We start from the raw sequence: 18466 nt of genomic DNA, 5'->3' as shown, positions 1-18466 counted from the left end.
TGGCGCTGAGCTAAAGGAGCTGGCGTTGTCCTTTCAGGGGTTTATTAATAAGCCAGCGGCACGTAACTTTGTTGTGAGACCTGCAATCACTCTGTGCTGCAAGCTGAGCTGTAAATAGCTCTTTGAGTGGTGACTCCCAAGTCTCTGTATTGAATTCCAGGTGCTGCAGCCAAATGCTTTCAGGGCTGGAAGCACCAATCGACCTGGACCTCAGGACCCAGGGCTGCGTGGTGCTGTGGCTCAGCGCGTTCCTGACCGGAATGTGCTGATGGAGCTGGGGGTGGGATCCTCGGCGAGGCACCAGAGACCTGGGGAGAGCGCGGGGGACAGAAGCCTGGAGGTCCTGGGCAGATACAGATGAGGCCTGGTGAGTAATTGAAACTCCTTTTTATTTTTTTTTCTGTTGCTGTTTTTATTACTATTCTAATGTCCACAAACAACTTGTGCTTGAGCTGGCTTGCTTACAATTCAGGATTTCTCAGCAAAGTTCACTATTCAGTTTATTCAGGGACTTGCTGCACAATCGCAATCGTTGGTGTCAGGGTTGTTAGCAGAGGGGCATAATGTTTTGTACCCTTCAGAACAGGGTAATTGCTGGGCGGGCAGGTGCTGGGCAGGGCCTAAGGCAGCTCGGCCGTGTCGGACCAGGGTACTGCGCAGGGATGGGGTGAGAGCAGCGGCAAGTCCCGGCCAGCCCGGGGCTGCGGTGAGCGTTGGCCACATAAACCAGCCCCGTGGCATCCTTCGTGTCTGGCAGCCTCAGCATTCTGGTGCTGAAGCAAAATCCCACGTGAATGAGAGGAGGAAAGCTGGTCCTGGCTGCGGACAGGACACGGTGAGCGGCGGCCTTGGCTCTGTAGTGTGGATGGGACACTGGGACATGCGAAGTAAAAAAACCCAAAACGCCTGAAGCACACGGTCTGTGCTTTGGGTGCTGTCTGTGGGGGTGCTGATGATGGTGCCCGGGGGCCTGGGCAGCCTTTGGTGTGTGGCTAGTGCTCGGGATAGATGCAAAGGCAGAAGAGGGGTCCCCTCCATTCCTCGAGGTGCCAGTTGGGAGAGCGCTGCCGTTTCTACGAGCGCTGCAGAGTGCCCAAGATTCGGGCAGTGTCATTGCAGAGAATAAACCACGCGGGCATGTGCTCTCCAGCTGTGAGCCACCTCGGAAGCTTTTGCTCTAAAACTGTGAAAATTATTTTGCATGTTTAACATTACTATAATAGGTGCAATGATGTTTACAATCCCAATCAGCCAAAATCTCTGCCAGAAATGTTGTAAGTGGCAGTTTTATAAAGTCAGTTTCTGCTTTCGTTACAGGAGAGAGAAACGCAGAGTTCACAAGGGATTGCTGCCACGGTCAGAGCTGGGAGAAGAAATGCTCATTAACTTGCTTATCTCCCCTGAGTGTGCAGAACAGATTGTCTGCCAGGCACTTGGAGGCACGGCTTGGCACCGGCAGTTCTACTGGGTTTGTGCTGAAAAGGCACAGAATAAGCCCTTTGGAAACTCCCGTATGGAGCGTTTATTAATTTGTCTGTCTTCACCATCAGTGAATGTGCTGCAGCGCCTCAGACAGGCACTGCGGCTCAGCCGGGAGAGCGCAGATGATAGCACCATGAGTTAATTAAGGAAGAATTACAGAACGGCGAGGGAAATCCTATGGCAAGAAGAGGCAGAATGCCTGATCACTCCCATCTCTCCCAGCTCCTGCAGGTTAGTCTGTTCGGTGGGTGGCTCCTGCTGTAACCTGTGGAGTGAGCTGGGCTCCAGCTCTTCCTGCGGAGCAACACTTGCCTGTCACTGCACCCCAGTAACACACTCCAGCCTCCCGAGGCTTGCGAGGGCCTCTCAGGAGGGGAGGGAGCATCTGAGGGGGGACGGAGCTCGGTCTGAAGGTTGGAGAAACTGGACTCTTCTCTGCATCTGACCAGCCTCGTGTGTAGGTGATGTGAGAACTAGAAGGGAGCTTCATGTGCAGTCGGTGTGAGGGGAGGTGGTGCAGATGGCTGAGCTGAAACTGCAAAGTCCTGGGAGCGGAAACAGCATCTTGGCTTGGGACAGGCAGCAGGACAAGCAGAGCTCCCATCTCAGCAAGCACAGGTAGCAAAACACCTGGGAGCGGGAGGAGTCACACCAGAGAGGCTTAGCCTTGTTATCCTGCCCCGGGGTGCAGCTTATCCCCCTCTAACCACTGGGAATGATGTCCATGGGGCAGAGGTGGGGTTTTAGAAATACTCCAGGATTCAGCCCCACAGTCTGAAGCAGCAACTTTGCAACAGCTTCAGCCTTGGCCAAATAAAATCAAATACCTCTTTGGATTTGTAAGACACAGGACTGGTCAGCTGGAGCCATCCAGACCAGCTGGCCTTCCTGCCAGGTGCCCTGGTGTTGATTACCTCTTGCAATAAATTAAACCAGTGGTACTTGTGTAACAGGTCAGGTGAGAGCAATGCAGCAGATCTACAAAGGTTGCAGCGGCAGCCTGGCAGGAGGCTGTGTCTGGAGGCGCGTGCAGCCAGGCTGGCAGCGGGGGCTGCGCTGCGGCAGCGAGGTCGCAGTGCGGAGCTGCGGGGCAGCCCTGTGCTGCCTGCTCCAAAGGCTGGGGCTGGCAGGGCTGCAGGCTCACCAAATCTGCGTCCCTTAATGCATCTTGTCCAAAATGCCCTGAAACTTGCAATGACAGGAGCTACACAACCTCTCCTGGGAGTCTGTTACAGGGCTGCTTTGTTCTTTCCCTTAAAATGCTGCTTTCCCCGTGTCTAACCTGTGCTGTCTGTGCTGCAGATTGAATCTCTGCTCTCCCCGAGATGCATGGGGAGGGTGGATGTACTCTTTGCTTCATCCTTTGATGTTGAGGGTTTAGTACGTCTCCTCTGTCTTCCCTTCCCCAGGTTGAAGCTCCTGCTCAGCACAGGGCGGTTGGTGCCCTCGGATGGGTGCAGATCCAGGGGGTGCAACTCTGCCCGCCTGAGCGTATCGCTCCTCTCCCCGGGGCGCAGGGTGAGCTGAAAGGTCCCGTGCTGCATCCCTCTGTAACGAGTCTGCACACGCATTTTGCAGGAAAACCAGGTATCTTAAGTGGCAAACCTAGACATTTCAGATCTCCTCCTTGCAGCCAGTTTTCTGTGCTGTCTCCTCCTGGCCTCTCCTCTGCAATTAGAAGTGCTTTGCTGAGATGTCTTTAACGTTTGCTAAATTATCGCGTTTGTTTTCCTTCTGAAAGGGATCTGTTTGCCAACACACGCTGCTTGTTGCTCCACAGAAGCAGGGGCTCTTGCTTTTGGCATGTTTTTTTCAATTATGTTTTCTTTTTCACACAAGTGGATTTCTAGCAATATTTCCTGCCTATGGGTGGTGCCTCCAGTCTGGATGAACTCAGAATCCGTATTTGATTAGATGCATGAGCTGAAGTTGCTGGTTGCTTTTTCATTTGAGCTGAGCTGGGTGTGTGAGAGCTGCATTAACACTTACTGTTTTTAGGCATCAGAGTTTGCAAATCTACTGTCTAAAACTCGTCCACAGGGCAAAATGAGTTTCTGCAGCTTGGTTTGGTCTGTGCCCCTGCAATCCATTAAAACTAATGCTCCCTGTCCCTCCTTAACTTCCAAATGTGTTTATCCTGCTGTGCAGGAAGCTGCTGCCTTTTTTTTTTTTTTTACTCTTACCAGGGCTGGTGCCTCCTTTGCAGACAAGTGGTCTGAAACTCAGCCCATATGGGTGCTGGCAGGGCAGCTGCCCCTGCTGGGCAGGGAGGCGGGTGGGAAGGAAAAGTCTGTGTTTAACAAATGCTCCATGTCACAAGCAGAAACTGAGCCAGTTTGTCTTAAGGAGCTCCCCGTGGCTTACGCAGATATCAATGGCAGCCAAAAACCCAACCAACCCTGAGATCTGTTACTGGGGCGTGGATCCTGGTGACGCTTCTCGGGGTGCCCGTGCTGCGGTGCCCGCTGTGCCCCCACGTTCCCAGCACCCAGGGAGCTCCGGTGCTGCGGAGCCCCCGGGTCTGGGCCACCACGAGAGCCCCGGACCCGCAGCTCCAGGGCCGGGCCAGCGCCGTGCACCATCCCCGGTGGGGAAGGAGCTGCCAAATGCAGACAGCCGTGTTGGAGCAAAGGGCAAACGCTGGGTTTGAGGAAAAGGGAGGGAGGTTATTGCGTTGGGGAGACAGAATGAAATGGGGGAGTGGTGAGAAGGGGAGAGGCAGTGCAGAAGGCCAATGGCAATAAACCACTTCTGGTGAAATGCAGCAACAACACTTTGCGGTGTCTCACCTCAGGCTCTCAGAGCTCCTTAGACACATTAGCTAAGTAAACCTCCTGGGTTAATTTGCCACACTTTGCTAGATGAGAACCCAGTTTGGAGAGCAGCTGCCTGGTCTCCAGACACTGCTGCTGTCCTCACCATTGTGTCGTCTTGTGCTGTGGGCGGCGTGGACGGGGGATGCGGCCGTGTCCCAGGGCGGTGGTGCCTCCTGCTCCCACCTGGGCGGCACCGGGGTGGGTGGCTGGGGCCTGACTGCCTGCTCAGCCTTTTCCCGTCTGGATGGAGCAGATTCCAAACTGCACGTCTGTGTTTTCTGGGTTCCTCCCATTTTGCCCCTTAGCAGCTTCGTTAATGCAAGAAAAATGTGAAAAATAGGTGAAGGACATGTTCAGCATGAGCTTGTCGGCAGCAGTGTCAACCAGAAGTGGAGCAGATCCCTGAAGGCTGGGAAGGAGCTGGGATAATGTCAGGCCCCGGGCTGTGGCGATGAGCTGCGGAGCTGCTGGTGCAGCCGTGGGTGGGCGGGGAGGGGGAACCTCAAGGGCAAATCAAGGGCAATGCAAGGAAGCAACTGTTTGTTTGCATCCAGCGGGCTCCCTGCCCTTATGCTCCCCGCAGTGCTTATTCTGGGAGGTTTGGGACCCCTGAGGCTTCCCTTTGCTGTCGAGACCTTCTCCTGGGGGTTCCCATGTGGCTCAGCCCAGCCAGAGCGTGGGAAGAGCCCCGCAGCGGGATGGGGACGTCCCTCCAGGTGATCGCTTTATCACTGCGAGAAGTCCCAAGTTAATGCTCTGAATAATGAGGGCAAAACTGGATACGGAGCAAGGGACTGGAGAGGGTGATTAGAAGGTCATTTGTATGAGATTATTCTGAGTCTGTGCGTGGTGACTTATTTCTCTCTGTGAGGTCTAGCTTCGGGATGACATATATTATTCATATAGCAAGAATGGGTGTCTTCCCTCCTGGTTTTCTTATGAAAATATCTCCTATTCACAGCTCTGCAGAAAGCGTAATATAATTTATCTGAAGGTGCAATCAGAATTTTTTAAATATTCCAGAGCTGTAGCAAGTGAGGACTGTGGTGGTTAATATTCAGGGCCACAAGCCTCCAAGATTTTGGGTCACAATCATTTTTTCAAGCATGAGGTAAGAGCTGTAGTCCCGAGTCAAGGGTGCCCAATGCAGGCACAGCTCATGGCTGTCACCTGAGGCACGTAACCAGGCTAGAAAGTGTCCTCCTGCCCTGGGCTTCCCACCGGGGAGGTGATGGGATTTCACCACATGCCTGTTCATATTCTGCTGGGAACTGCTGGCTCGCAAAGGCGTCCAGGAGGGGGGCAAAGCAAATGACGGTGACATGTTTATGGGCTTGGTTGGCTGGTTCTCCTCTCCACTTTGCTCTGGAAGTCAGTGGCCGAGGCAGCGGGTGCAAGAACAGGGTGAGTGAGATCACAGGGTGCTGTTGTCAATCTGTGAGCCCCCGTGGAGCCTCTCTCGGAGGACATCAGGGGCGGGGAACCACCCCCGTGTTGGCTGGGGAGCCAGGGGAGAGCGGGCTGGTGGGGATGGAAGAAGGGAGGTTTACATGGGAGGTGCACAGAGCCGCAGTAATGCACGGGGAAGGCAAAGGCTAATCAGAAATCAACCTCTAGCCAAGCAAGGTGGTAGAAAGTAACTAGAGACAGCCTGGAGTAAGGAGTATTTGGTGTTTTACACTGAGCTCTCAGTAGTTTTATTTTTCTACTGTAGAAATTTGAGGCAAGGATGAGAGTCGAAGATCCCTTGGGAAATAGCAGTAGGTTATTTATTCACAGGTGTATTTATTCATTACCTGTCACGAAGGTGTTCATTTCTCTTCACCACCAACGGACTCCAGCAGGTCCCTGTCGCTGCCTGCGCCGCCGGGACACGCGGTGCTGCGGCACCCGAAGGCCGCGAGAAGCTGCAAAACCTCTTGGCAGACACAAGTTTGCTCAGCGCTGCTGCTCCTTCTCAGTGCCCTCGGCGGAGCCTTCCTCTCACCTCCTCTCTCCGGGGGCCAGGGTGAATGTCTCCTCGCCTGCCGGGACCCCCGTGGCATGGAGCCCCACAGCGCCGGCTCAGAGCCCGGCTCTCCCCGCGGGCCAGCGCCGAGCCACAGCCAGGCAGGGCAGATCCTGATGGCTCCCCTTGTTCAGTGTCAGTCAAGACATGGGGCAGAATTCCAGGGAAAGTACCCTAAAATCATTAATTTGAATTCTTGCCAGCTCAGGGTTTTCACCATGAAGTTCAGGTAAAACAATGTGATGCATGAGCTCTGCAATAATCTCCAGTTTTCATTTTGCCTCCAGTGGTGGCGTGACCTCATTTTGAAAGGTCTGAATAACTCACATTTGGCCCCTGGATATGACACAAAATGATACTTATTCCCTCTTTATTATATCTTTGGCAATAATTATTCTTCCTCTCCAAACATAGCATTTTCCTCTTTATGAGAATTTGTTCTAATTCTCATTTCCATTCTGAAAGTGCTGGTTTCTGGTTTATTTTTAATTGAAAGGCTGGAGGGCAAATGAAATTAAACCATGGTGCGTGAACTGTAACTTGTAATATGTTTAAAAAAAAATTAAAAAATCACCTTGCCATTCACAAATGACTTGCTTTCTAATCTGGACTCCATCATGCTTCCAAGTTTCAGTTCTTGTGATCAGACCAAATGAGACCAAACCACAGAGGACGGGGCGGGGGGTGTTGTCGAAGGGAAGCCAAGTGCTGCTGTGCAGGGGCACGGCTCGGAGCTGCAGCTTGTGCCCGTGGAACGATGCTTCCGCGGCAGCCGCCTGCAGAAGTGTCTGTGCGATGGGCATGGCCCTGCCACGGGGCCACGGGCTGGCACCCGGGATGGGTCCTGGGCTGGGCTCTGCAGGACAGAGAAGCGCTCGGCGGAGCTGTGTGGGGCAGAGGGAGGGGGGTTGGACTCCAGTTAGCAGGGAGCTGACATCGGGTAACAAGGCAACATTCATCTTCGCTCCTGGTTTCATGGGATGTTTTGACCGGGGAGCCCGGCCGTGTGTGAGCACGGAGCTGCTCCCTCTTGCATCTGGCACCAAGGGTTGTGAAGATAAATGTGCTATTGCCACCTCTGCTAAGGGCTCGGTGTCTCTGCTCTCAGCTAAATGCATTGACTAAGAAGTTACTCTTTAGCGTAACTTGCATTGTTTTCAAAATAGTAAAAGGATTTCAGTTAAAGCTGAGAGACCTTGGAGATTCCCCTCCGCTGGGCCAGCTCTGGCAGCTTCCATATTAGTTGTCAAATCATTATAATTATAGATTTGCAGGTTATTTAACTGCTCTGTTACTGCTAAGCCCCAGCTGCAGACACCAAGACCCTTCCACTGGCACCGTCCCCTGTCCTGGTGACCCCGGGGAGAAATGTTTTGGGGCAATGCTCTGTGCGCGACAAGGGATGGCAACGTCTGCTTCGAGTGGGCCGGGCTAGTCACTGTGTGTGGCCTTGCAATAGCCCGTTGCTTCTCGGAGGGAGCCACATGCCACCTTTGCTGTTTGTTGGCCGCAGGCAAGTGCCTCTGAAACCTCTCCAAGCCCACCAGCCCTCTCCCGTGTGGACCACGCGCGCTTGTGCAGCGGGAGGGGGAGGCAGCTGGGCAGGATGGAGCGACCTGACGTTCTTGCTAATAGATGGGATCAATAACATGAAACGCATCATCCTTCTTCATTCTCTCATCATGTTGGAATCAATAGCCTGCCTTGTGCAGAGGCCGCTGCTGAAGGCCGAGCCCATTCGTTATTGCACACCTCCTCCTGGATTTACACCAAACGTTACATTTCTCCCGTGTAAAAAATGGGCCACATGTCAGTGTTGCTGACAGCATCTTGGGCTCCGTAACCTTGGAGCAACTGCACCAAAATTATTTGAGAAGAGCGTCTGCACACATTAGTGATTTATCCAACAAATCGTGCACTCTCCTGTGATGACTCAGTCTGGTTGTTTGTCACTGTGGAAAGTGAGAAAAGTATGGCTGCTTCACTGAAATTGGGCATTTCCATGAAAAAAGGGGAGGGGGGGGGGACACATTTAGGTAATAGTTATTGAAGAAGCACTGGAGAAAGCGTCCCCATTTAAGTTATTGCACCAAGCTCTTGCTCAGCAGAATGTACGAGATCTGGTGGGGAAGTTCCTGTGGGAGTCAGGACTACATGAGCCTGAGCCTGTCAGGGACTGAAAGGAGAGACCCAGCTTGGTTAGCATCTTATTTGGGACGCGGAGGCTCAGCGGTGGGGTGTAGGCCCTAAAAACTGGCAACGTCTGGGCACATATAGAATGGAAACTATAAATCAGCTGTGCCCTTTCCACGGTGCCCTCTAGCCTTGCGCGGATGGCGGATGCTCTCCCGGTGTCCTTGCTGCTGCCTGAGCCCCCATCACCTTCTGTTTAACTGAATTTATCCTCTTTATAGGTTATTAATGGGAAAAGCGTATTTGTTAAAGTCAGTATACTTCAAAGCAGGAAAACAAATTTGTCCATGTTCCTCTTCATTTAAGCGGATGAAAACTGCTTGTCACTTGACTGGATCATTACGGGATTTTGACACTGGAAGCTTCAGCTCTTTTACTAGCAGCAACTTTTTCAGTGCTTTAATTACTGTTCAGATGCAGTGCTTCTGCAGGAACAGGCTCCCGCATTCCTCTCTGTCTCCCCATCACTCTCATCTGCTTGCAAATGAGTTTATTCCCTGGAGAGACGTCTCTGGGCTACGGACAGGCACAAAACAGGGAGACAAAGAAATGTCTTGTCCATCACTTGTCTTTCCATCTCGGCTTTGTGAGAGGAGGCCAGGAGGTGCATTTCCAATGAGCACATCCCAGGCCCCATCTCAGGAGGGTTTGCTCCTGATGGTTTCCAGAGCCTCCCGCGTGGAGAGGTGCAGTGCTGGCTGGTCAAATTCTGACACATTTAGACAAAGTTAATTACCAATTATATAAAATTGTCCACATCAAAGGTTTAAGAATTGTATTTATTTGATAAGGAGTCACTTGTAATAGCTTGTTACTTTCCCAGTTCTAATTATGCTTATCAGTCCATGCTGATAATTAGCGTTGCGTGCAAGGCGAGTACTAGTGTGGTGCCCAGGGAGCAGATGGAAATCTCTCACTATTAAGGATGGAGAGACACGCCAGAGACAGCACGGTGACAGGCAGGTGACAGTCACACACCGGGGATGCTTTCCAGGCTTCCTGGGGTGGGTCACGCTTCCCCCGAGCCCTGAGGCAGCGCAGAAGCAGCCTCACCCCAGGCTGCGTCTGCTCGGCGTCCAAGATCGCGGGCAGGCAGACGTGGGGCGAGCTGCTCGTCGCCTGGGCTGCCCCAATAATTGCGCAGAAAGAGCAGCTGTCCAAGGGCTCGTTACCGCTCAAAACTAAATGTCAGTCCCTTGCGTTAACACAGCCTTTTTCTAATTCCATTAAGTTATGAAAAGGTTTAAGGGCAACTTTCAAGAGCTTTTATAGCCATAAGATCTTGAGACCGTTCAAGCCATCATCCAGGGTAACGGCTTCCGAGGGTGTCCAGGGAGGCCCCCCCTGTGCCCCCGTCCTCCGGGGGAAAGGCTCAAGCTCTCTGTGCCTACAGGTGTAGGAGATCTGTGCTACAGCAGACGTGCTGCTCTGCTGCGGTCTGCAGAAGGGTGGGGCAGGTGAAAGGCAAAATTGCAGGAAGCTAATAAAATGCACCATTTACCAACGTATTAAACACACTTTTAAAGCACGACTTGGCTACCCAACCAGGAGAAAGCAAGGTGCAAGGAAACCCCGCCTGAAAGAACTGCTATTGCTGTTCTAGGTGCGTGTTAAAAATTGAGGTGCTATTAATCACCGGTGTATGGTTTTATCTTCCTGGAACATGCTTCTTTTTCTAATTTTTCAAGTTTTTCTACTGTTTATTAGATGTCCTTTTTTGCTTAAAGTCCACAGCATTTAAAAAACATGTTTGAGTAGGTTAAAAATAACACCAAATACCACCTGTCTCCAGGTGTGGAAAAGGCTTCAGTTGACCGGGATATTTCCCTGTCCATCCTGCTGGTGCCAGACTCTCCTCCTGCTGTAGTTCATGCCATTTCATTTTTTTAATTAATGGCTGATTGAAATTAAAATATTGTGTTTGCATGTCTTGTCACTATCAGTTAAGTGGCTCCCCTTTCCGAATTCTTCTGGTTCTCCATGGGGTAAACACAGAAGTAAAGTCCAAGTAATAGGGGTGTGAAAACGATAACCTTGCAACCATATACTGAAATCCCTCCAAGAAAACTGCTTTAGAGACAGAAACTTTAAAAAATCATCTAGGAAAACCAGAGTAGCTTCCCAGGACATTTTTGTGTAGTAAACGAAATTATCATCTCAAAAGAGATGCGTTCAAAGTTGGAAGCACACTTTCTTCTGTGGTAGTTTATTTAAGATCTGAAAGAAAAACTTAAAGGTCTACACGGGGACCTACACTCAGGCTGCAAAGTGCTGATATAAAAGATACATATTCATTGAACAGGCAGCCTAGTTTCTCCTGTCATTCCTAATAAACGACGTCTCGTTGTGGGCTACCAGTCTGTTGTTCACCATCAGGAAAATATGTATATATTCATAGCAGTTATTGTGCTGTCCTCCTAAACACACAAAAGGGGTTGTTAAAAATAAACGCTTCCAGCATTGTGCTCTGCAGCATCGTTACATTACCTACAAAGCATGTGGTTTTACCAGCAGGGTTTGTATCTGTTTTAAGTAGGAAAATACTACAAAAAAATCTTAAACAAAAAAGCCAGTCAGAGGCAAAGAAGTCTTTGGAGTGTTTTCCTATAATGGCTAATACCAGAAAGATCAAAATTTCCCAGCTAGGAGGAGTCCAATGATCTGGTTTAACTTGTGTCTTCCCTTGCAAGTGTGATTTCGGTTGTGCGGGACGAGGAGTGGGATCCCCTCCCCGCGGGCTCGGGCGGGGGCTGGCAGAGCCTGGGCCCTGGCCACGTTTGACAGCAAAGAGCCACTTGTGTGGGTGAACCCCGACTGCTGAAGTGCCGCGGGGGCATCCCCCTGCTGCTCTGCTGGGGCACGGGGCGGCTCCTCCTGGGTGGACGCTCCTCCTGGGTGGACGCTCCCCTGCGCCAGGTGTGTCGATGATGTTCCCCCGCACCAGCAGTAGCTACTGAGCTGCTTCCGTGTGAAACCCTCGATCCGTCCAGCATCCTCCTCCTCCTCCCCAGCCCTGCCCTGGAGCGTCCCGTTGTGCCCACGCTGGCTTGGCAGAGCCGGGGCCTTGTGGTGTCAGCACCAGCTCTAGCAGGAAACAAATAGAAAGCGTTGAGTTGGGATGGTCTGTGTGTGGCAGATACGTCCCAGCATGGGAAATGGGGATTAGTCATTTCTAATTGTGAGTTGGTAACCCTACCACTTCATTATTCATATCCAATTGATGGGTTTTAATGCTACAAAATTACTCCAAGTGTGCCAGCACCTGTGCTTTGTTCACTGTGAAATACTGCTTTACATTTCTGGATAGCACCTACTTATTCAAGTTTGTATTCAATAAATGCCTGACATATATGTGAAGGGACACAAAACATTAATAACACTCTGTTTTGTCCTTACAGAAATGAATTATGTGACTACTTATTGTTAACAAACTACAGGAAAATGATAGGTATGTGAGCCAGGGAAGCAAATTATACAGGCAGAAGTGTTCACTTGCATTCATTAAATGTCTCCAGCATCATTGTCACAGGGCTGGACCAGAATGTAAATTGATGAATGAGCCACTGCTCTAAATTCAGTTTTAAACCATACCTTTGGGATTGGTTTTGGGTTGGTGGGTGCTTTCCCAGCCGGGGCAGGAGCCTCAGCCTCTCTCATACACAGTGTCTGTAGCTGCCTCGGCGCAGCCCCGATGGCTGCACAGCCCAGACGCTCCTGCCCTTGCATACGTGCTCGACTGTGCATAGCACAAACCCAAAAATACACAAAAATAGCACAAACCCGCGGCCGAAAGGATGAAGAACTCCTGGGTCGGCAGAGTCTGGCTGGAGAAATCCCCTGCCCATCCTGGGTCGCTCCGCGGCCGCCGCACGGAGCAGCCTCCTGGCGCTCAGGGTGAGCTCTCTGAGCACCCCGAGTGCCGCAGGTTTTATGCTAATCCCAACAAAGAGGGGTAGTCCCTGAGAGGGACCATCCGTCCCACTGCCGGTGGCTCCTGAGAATATGCTAATTTGTCACTTAATATCTGTGAATGCTAATGCACCCTAATCAGCCAGGCTCCTGCTTCTGCCATAGCACTCGAGTTCAACACAGAGGCAAATATAAAGCCTTGGTCTATGAGCTGTGTCTCAGGTGAACTGTTGTAGTAAATTCAGTTATATTTTCTTGTCCAGATTAAATGCAAATAACCTTCCTGGTGCTGCAGATCTTGATTATAAACTTCTCTTGCAACTCCTTTTGGCTGAAAAGTATTTCACTGCCCTAAAATCTGGAATTTACCACTTGCTTTTTCAACCTCTAGCTGCTGTGTTTACATGAGTGCTGTCACCCTGACAGGGCTAAGGACGAGATGCCAAAGATAACACATTTTGATTATCACTACCAAAGATTTTAACAGCTTCAGCTTATTATACATGCAGCTCTGCAGCTAGAGATAAACTAGGAAGAATCACAGAATCCCAGGCTGGAACGGACCTCAAGGATCAGCTGGTCCAACCTTTCTTGGCAAAAGCCCAGTCTAGACAAGCTGGCCCAGCCCCCTGTCCAGCTGAACCTTAAGTGTCCAGTGGTGGGGCGTCCCCCACTGCCCCGGGGAGATTATTCCAGCAGCTGATTGTTCTCAGCGTGAAAAATCTTCCCCTTGTGTCCAATCAGAATCTCCCCAGGAGTAACTTGTACCCGCTACCTCTTGTCTTTTCCACGTGACTCCTTGCAAAAAGAGAGTCTCCATCTTCGTGGTGACCACCCTGTAAACCCTGGAACAGGGAGATAAGGTCTCCCCTCAGCCTTCTCTTCTCAAGGCTGAACTAACCTGGTTCTCTCAGCCTTTCCTCATGGCAGGCTGCCCAGACCTCTGAAGAAGAACCTGTTGGGACCCAAACGATTTACTGGGTTAAGTCCCTCTCTGCTTCTGCCAGGACGTGACATTTTGCTGCAGACGTGAATTACAAGAGACTGCAAACATCAGGTCTTTGGCTTCCTGGGTAACGGCGTGCTACACACCCTTGTGGTGCGGTCACCGTGCGCCTGGTCCCGCAGAGCACAGAGGGAGAGGGTTAAACAAAGGGATGGGGACAAGTGGGATGGCAAAAGGAGACCCTTTCGCAGGCTCAGCCTCTCAGCAGAGTCTTGCTGGACAAGGCTGCTTGCTCTCTGGTCGAGTGCTGCTGTCCCGCCCTGGTTTTGGTCTGGGTTTGCTCAGGCTGCGGACGCGTGTTGTGCCACTGGTGTGGGCGCGGGGTGGCTCGGCTGGGTGCCCCACGCACGCTGCCCCACGCCGAGCCCCTGCCCGCGGCCCCGCTCCTGTCCTGCCGCCGCGGGCAGCGCGCTGACAGCCGTCGTCTTTGTCACCGCCAAACCTTCATCCCAGCCACCCCTGCCGTGGTGACCGTTCGGAAACTGCTCGTCGGTGAGTGCACAGCAAAGGCTAGCTGCCACAAGAAAGCTTTGCATCCCAGATTACTGCACGTTTTTGGAGTGTGTGGCTTTCTAAAGGTGTTGAAGCCTTTTACTCTGCTGCTGGCATTAGAACTTTATACCCCTTACAATTAACTTGCTAGAATTGTATTTCAAAAAACAAGGTCCCAAAACCCTCAGCCAAAAAAAAATTCTCATTGAAAAAACTGGCAACTAAGTACACAAGGAGAAGCAGAGACAATAAAATTCAGACTGTAAAGACTGGGGGGTGCCTTATCATGAGGTTGCAGACTGGAGTAGGAAAAGGGCTGAAATAAATGTGTGGAAGATAGAAGAGTCACAAAATGTGAGTAAGAGAGGAGCTGTGCTCAACCTGGGCTCCTGCCAGAGCACAGAAAACAAGTAACTACGAGTTGCCTGAGCTCAGTACCCACAAATGTGCCAAGATCTCAAATTCACTCCGTTCCTACTCACAGCTGGTTGCTCAGAAGAGGGAGATCAGCCAGGCTGGGGGCTCCCACAACCGCAGGCTCTCGCAGAAAGCCACACTCAGGGCAGTGTTATGTATTATAAACAAACAGCAAAGCCCCTGTAGGGCCTGTGGGCTGGGGTCGGGGTTTTCCCGCTGGCGATGCAGCCGTGCGGGAGCGGGCTCTGCCGTGGGGGCTCCCCAGGATCGGGAGCTGCCTGAGCTCGGCTGCAGCCACCGGGGACGAAGGATGTGCTGGAAAGCAACTCACGCTGTCAGGTTTGGAGTCAAACAGAATAAAACTGATAGCTTTTAAAAATTCACCTTTGTGATAATGCACTCAGTCAAGTGTAATTAAATGCAGAGAGACTCAACAGTTTCACATAAATACTTTGTAGGAGCCTGTCAATCTTCCAGGGGAATTAACACCCCCCCTCAAACAAATGAATAAACCTTTAAAATCTTCAGCATTGCCTCTTTCAAGAGCAGAGATGAAGGCTGTGGAGAAGCACCTGAGGGTCTCTTCTGCGCCTGGAACAGAAATACTTCCAGAGGAGACGCGTTAGCTGATAGTACAGATGGCTGAGGGACACCTCTCCACCTCTTCTGTTGTACATACCTTAGTGCTGCAGCACTGGCGGGCAGATGTGGGGCTGTAAAAAGCAGAATTAGGGACCAGAGTGTGTCCTGGGCTTTAGATGCCAGCAGACAGCAGGTGCTGTGCCTGGCGTTCAGCTTCACCCACCAAGAATTTCTCCTTGTCCTTCAGAAGCTGCAGAGGCGCAGGACCAGGGGAGCTGCTGGCCTGCGCTTTGCTGTGCCCAGACCTCTCTGCTCCGGGGTCCTCTGCCTATCCACACAGGGGCTGCCCAACTGAAAATAGCTGTCCTAGTTTTAAAATCTGAAAAAAAACCCCAGAAAGGATGGGAAAATGCTGCATGCACAACTGAGCAATGGATGGCTGTGTCTTGATAATGAGCATTTCCTCCATAGGAGAGGTTTCCTCCTACAAACCACACTCACTTACCAGCAAGTAGTGGAAACCAGATGTGTGCAGAGAATACTGAAATCCAGAGACACCCCCTGAGCCCCACCGGCTGCCCGGGCCGGGCCGAGGTGGGTTTCTGGCAGCTCATGGGGGCAGGACACTGCCCCGTCCCCCCCGTGCTGGCTGCCCCCATGTCTCTGCACCGCGCGAGCCCAGGGCTGCCGTGCACCCTCCTGGTCCTGCAGATGGACTCGGTGTCTCGAGGGGTCTCAACAGGTGAGTTTCTGTGGAAAAATCAGTCCAGGACCAGCAGGATGCCACCCCGTGGCTCTGTCTGCAGTGAGGCACTTCTGGAGGTATTTCTCCTAAATTTCTTCCTAGGAACTCGTTCGTGGTCAGCAGCAGAATTGGGAAAATCATCTAAAGCAGAGCAAGAAAGGAAGGATCAGACACTACTGGTATTTGATAGAGCTCAATTTTTCCCCATTTATGGTCTTTCCTTCTCTTTTCTTTGCTCAGTTGAATTCTAACCTTCTCACAGCAGTTGTGGAATGTTACTGTAAACTTAATTTATTCCTTTGTGAAGTTAAAGTAAATATGACTGAGAAAAATACATGCTGTACTTGATGTAAGACTAATGACATGTCCCCCAATTATCTTCAGTAGTGATATAGCTATAATCAAATTTAGAGAGAAGCTGTGTGGCTCAGTGCCGTTGACAAGGATGCAGTCAATTAGAATTTATGCCTGCCTTTTACGTTAATTTAGCAACAGTCTGCTGGCCCTGGCAGCAATGTGTGTACCCAGCCTCGGCACGGGACTCGTTAACGCCCCGGAAGCAGCGTCGGGCATTGCCAGAGCCCGCTCTGCCCCTCGCCTTGGAAGTGCCCAACTGCGAATCCTTCGTCCCTAGTGCTGCTCCTCCCAGCTCGGTCCTGTAAATCCCTAGAAGTGGGACAGAGCCGCCAGGCACCTTCTCCTGCCCAGCTGTGGTGCCCCGCCGAGCCATCGCGTTGCTCCTGGGCGAGATGCTCGTTCCTGACAGCTCCTGGGAAGCAGAGAAGTTCTTATGTCGAGCTTCAAAGCCAGGAAAGCCCCTGAGGTTTTTCTATTTTTTAACTTTAGCATAAATGCGGGTCTACACAGGTGACTCATTTCAGGTGTCAGTTTTCTGAAAAAAAAGAATATCTCAGCACCTTCCTGTTGTCCTGACTTCAGCGGGACCCACCGCAGCGGGGAGGTTATTCGGGAGCCGTGAAGGAACGTGGCATTTCAGTGTCACTAATACCTTATGGGATGCTATTGGGATTTCACAGTCAATCTAATAGCAGTGCTCGAAATAATTGTTATAGAGGAAAAATGTGCTTTATCACAGAGAGCAACGCTTTGACACTGAAAGCATTTCAGAGCGTATTTTTAGGGCAGAAAAAAGACCAATCTAAATCTTACGCTTTTTTCATCATATGCCTTGAGCAGTGAAAAGGGGGGAAAAGAATCAGCATTTTTGCAGTGCTCCTCCATCACCAGCCAGCCTTTAGCAGGGGAACGAGCTCAGCAGACAGGCAGATTCAATGGATCCCACTAACACATGCGCTTGCAGGAGAGGGACAGTAAAACCTTTCATCCAGACAGTGAAACAAAGAACAAACGCCCTTTTGGATGATTAAGAGAACAGAACAAAAACCCAGCAAACTCCTTTTGTTATCAACTGGTTTACATTTTGCAGTTATTGCAGTGCCAGGTAACCTGGAAGCATTAATAAAATGAAGCAGTTCCTGCATCAGAAAATAGCTGCAGGCATCTGCAGCCCGTTCCTGCTGGCCGCGGGGCGAGGGGGGGGTTTGCAGAGCAGTGACTGTACCTGGGGAAAACGGGAGACACGAATGTGCAGGAAGGGCCCTGTGTTTCAGGCACAATTACATTCATTCCTAGCAGAAAGGTGGTGGCTCTGTCTCATGACCTGCCTACCTCTTCTGCCTCTCCTTAGCTCAAAGGAGGGATTATTGATGCTTTAAAGAGTTGAGAGTGCCCTGGTGCTGTGCTCGGAGGTCCGTGCGCTCCCCGAGGGCTGCAGGGACGGCAGGAGGGCAGGCGCCGCGATGCACCACAGCAGAGTTTTGCCTCTCCTTGGTGCCCGTTTGGGAAAGTCAAACGTTTACGTATAACCTAAAATAAAAGCCATTCTGCTACTGTGAGCTATTTGGTAATAAAACGGGGAAAGGCACTGCAGCCAATAAAAGTAAATTAATAACTAGAGACAACAAAACCCCGCTTCACCGACTGGCATAAAGCAATCCTTTGCTGAAAGAAGGAAAATGCGACAGTTTATGAGGAGAAAGGTCAAGTCCGAGAGGAACAGGCCACAGCATTTGTGGGATATTTGTGACCAAGATCTTTTTTTCCTAAACCTGTGTGGTTTATTGCCTCTGTGCCGCAGGCAGAGCTGTAGAGCAGATCCTGCTGAGACAGGGCACGCCAGGACTAGGAAAAGGGGTTTGGGGGCTGTTGATCCAGGCTTTGGGAGACGGTCCCTCGGCTCTGCAGCCCGGGGTGCCCCTGCTCCTCCCCCCGAGCGCCAACGTCTTGCGAAGTCCCAGAAACCTCCCCGAGATGCTGAGCGGGGACTGCTCGGGCACTCTGACGGTACACGCGGTCCTGCTGCCCGCAGCTGGGCGCTGGGGTCCGTGCCAGGAGCTGCCCTTCTCTGCAGCTCATCCCGGGGCACGTGGAGCCGCGGCACGTGGAGCCGAAGGGTTGCTGCCCCGAACAGAGCCGGACCCCGCCGCCGAGCGGGAGCATCCTGGGGGGGTCCGGTGCCCCCCGGCACGGGCTGGCTCACGCCTGCCCTTTTGGTTGCGTTGCTCATGCAGCACAAATTAGGAGGCTTAATTATTTCAATAGAGGTTAATTACATTAGTCACTACTGCAAATCTCCAGTTCATGCCATGCTTTCCACTTCATTTAATTCATTACCCCCTGTGAAATTCAGTAGATTTCTGCACCAAATTGCTCATTTATATCACATATGTCCCTTCCAACAGCAGTCCTCCACATCTACCCCTTCTCTTTCTTTTGTTTTTGTTCCTCCAAGTGTT

The 18466-nt window shown here is 51.4% G+C and overlaps 1 protein-coding gene across 5 annotated transcripts; it reads left to right on the top strand.

Moving 5' to 3' along the window:
- On the top strand, positions 1 to 6895 carry LOC141916027 (uncharacterized). 5 transcript variants are annotated; one of them, XM_074808064.1, is made up of 4 exons: positions 1 to 367; positions 1318 to 1713; positions 2892 to 3069; positions 6078 to 6895. In XM_074808064.1, the coding sequence occupies exons 2-4, from the start codon at positions 1660 to 1662 to the stop codon at positions 6308 to 6310; spliced, it is 465 nt and encodes a 154-aa protein (XP_074664165.1). In that variant the 5' UTR covers positions 1 to 367; positions 1318 to 1659; the 3' UTR covers positions 6311 to 6895. The 5 variants fall into 5 exon arrangements, with proteins under 5 accessions (XP_074664165.1, XP_074664164.1, XP_074664162.1 ...); XM_074808063.1 differs by having other exon boundaries at positions 4 to 367; positions 6143 to 6895; XM_074808061.1 differs by having other exon boundaries at positions 5 to 367; positions 1551 to 1713; positions 6106 to 6895.
- Positions 6896 to 18466: the final 11571 nt, after the last annotated feature.

Source organism: Strix aluco, chromosome 28, assembly GCF_031877795.1.
Source record: "Strix aluco isolate bStrAlu1 chromosome 28, bStrAlu1.hap1, whole genome shotgun sequence".
Classification (NCBI taxonomy): domain Eukaryota; kingdom Metazoa; phylum Chordata; class Aves; order Strigiformes; family Strigidae; genus Strix; species Strix aluco.
The sequence above is the reverse complement of the archived record's forward strand: the minus strand, read 5'-3'. Positions and strand labels throughout refer to the sequence as shown.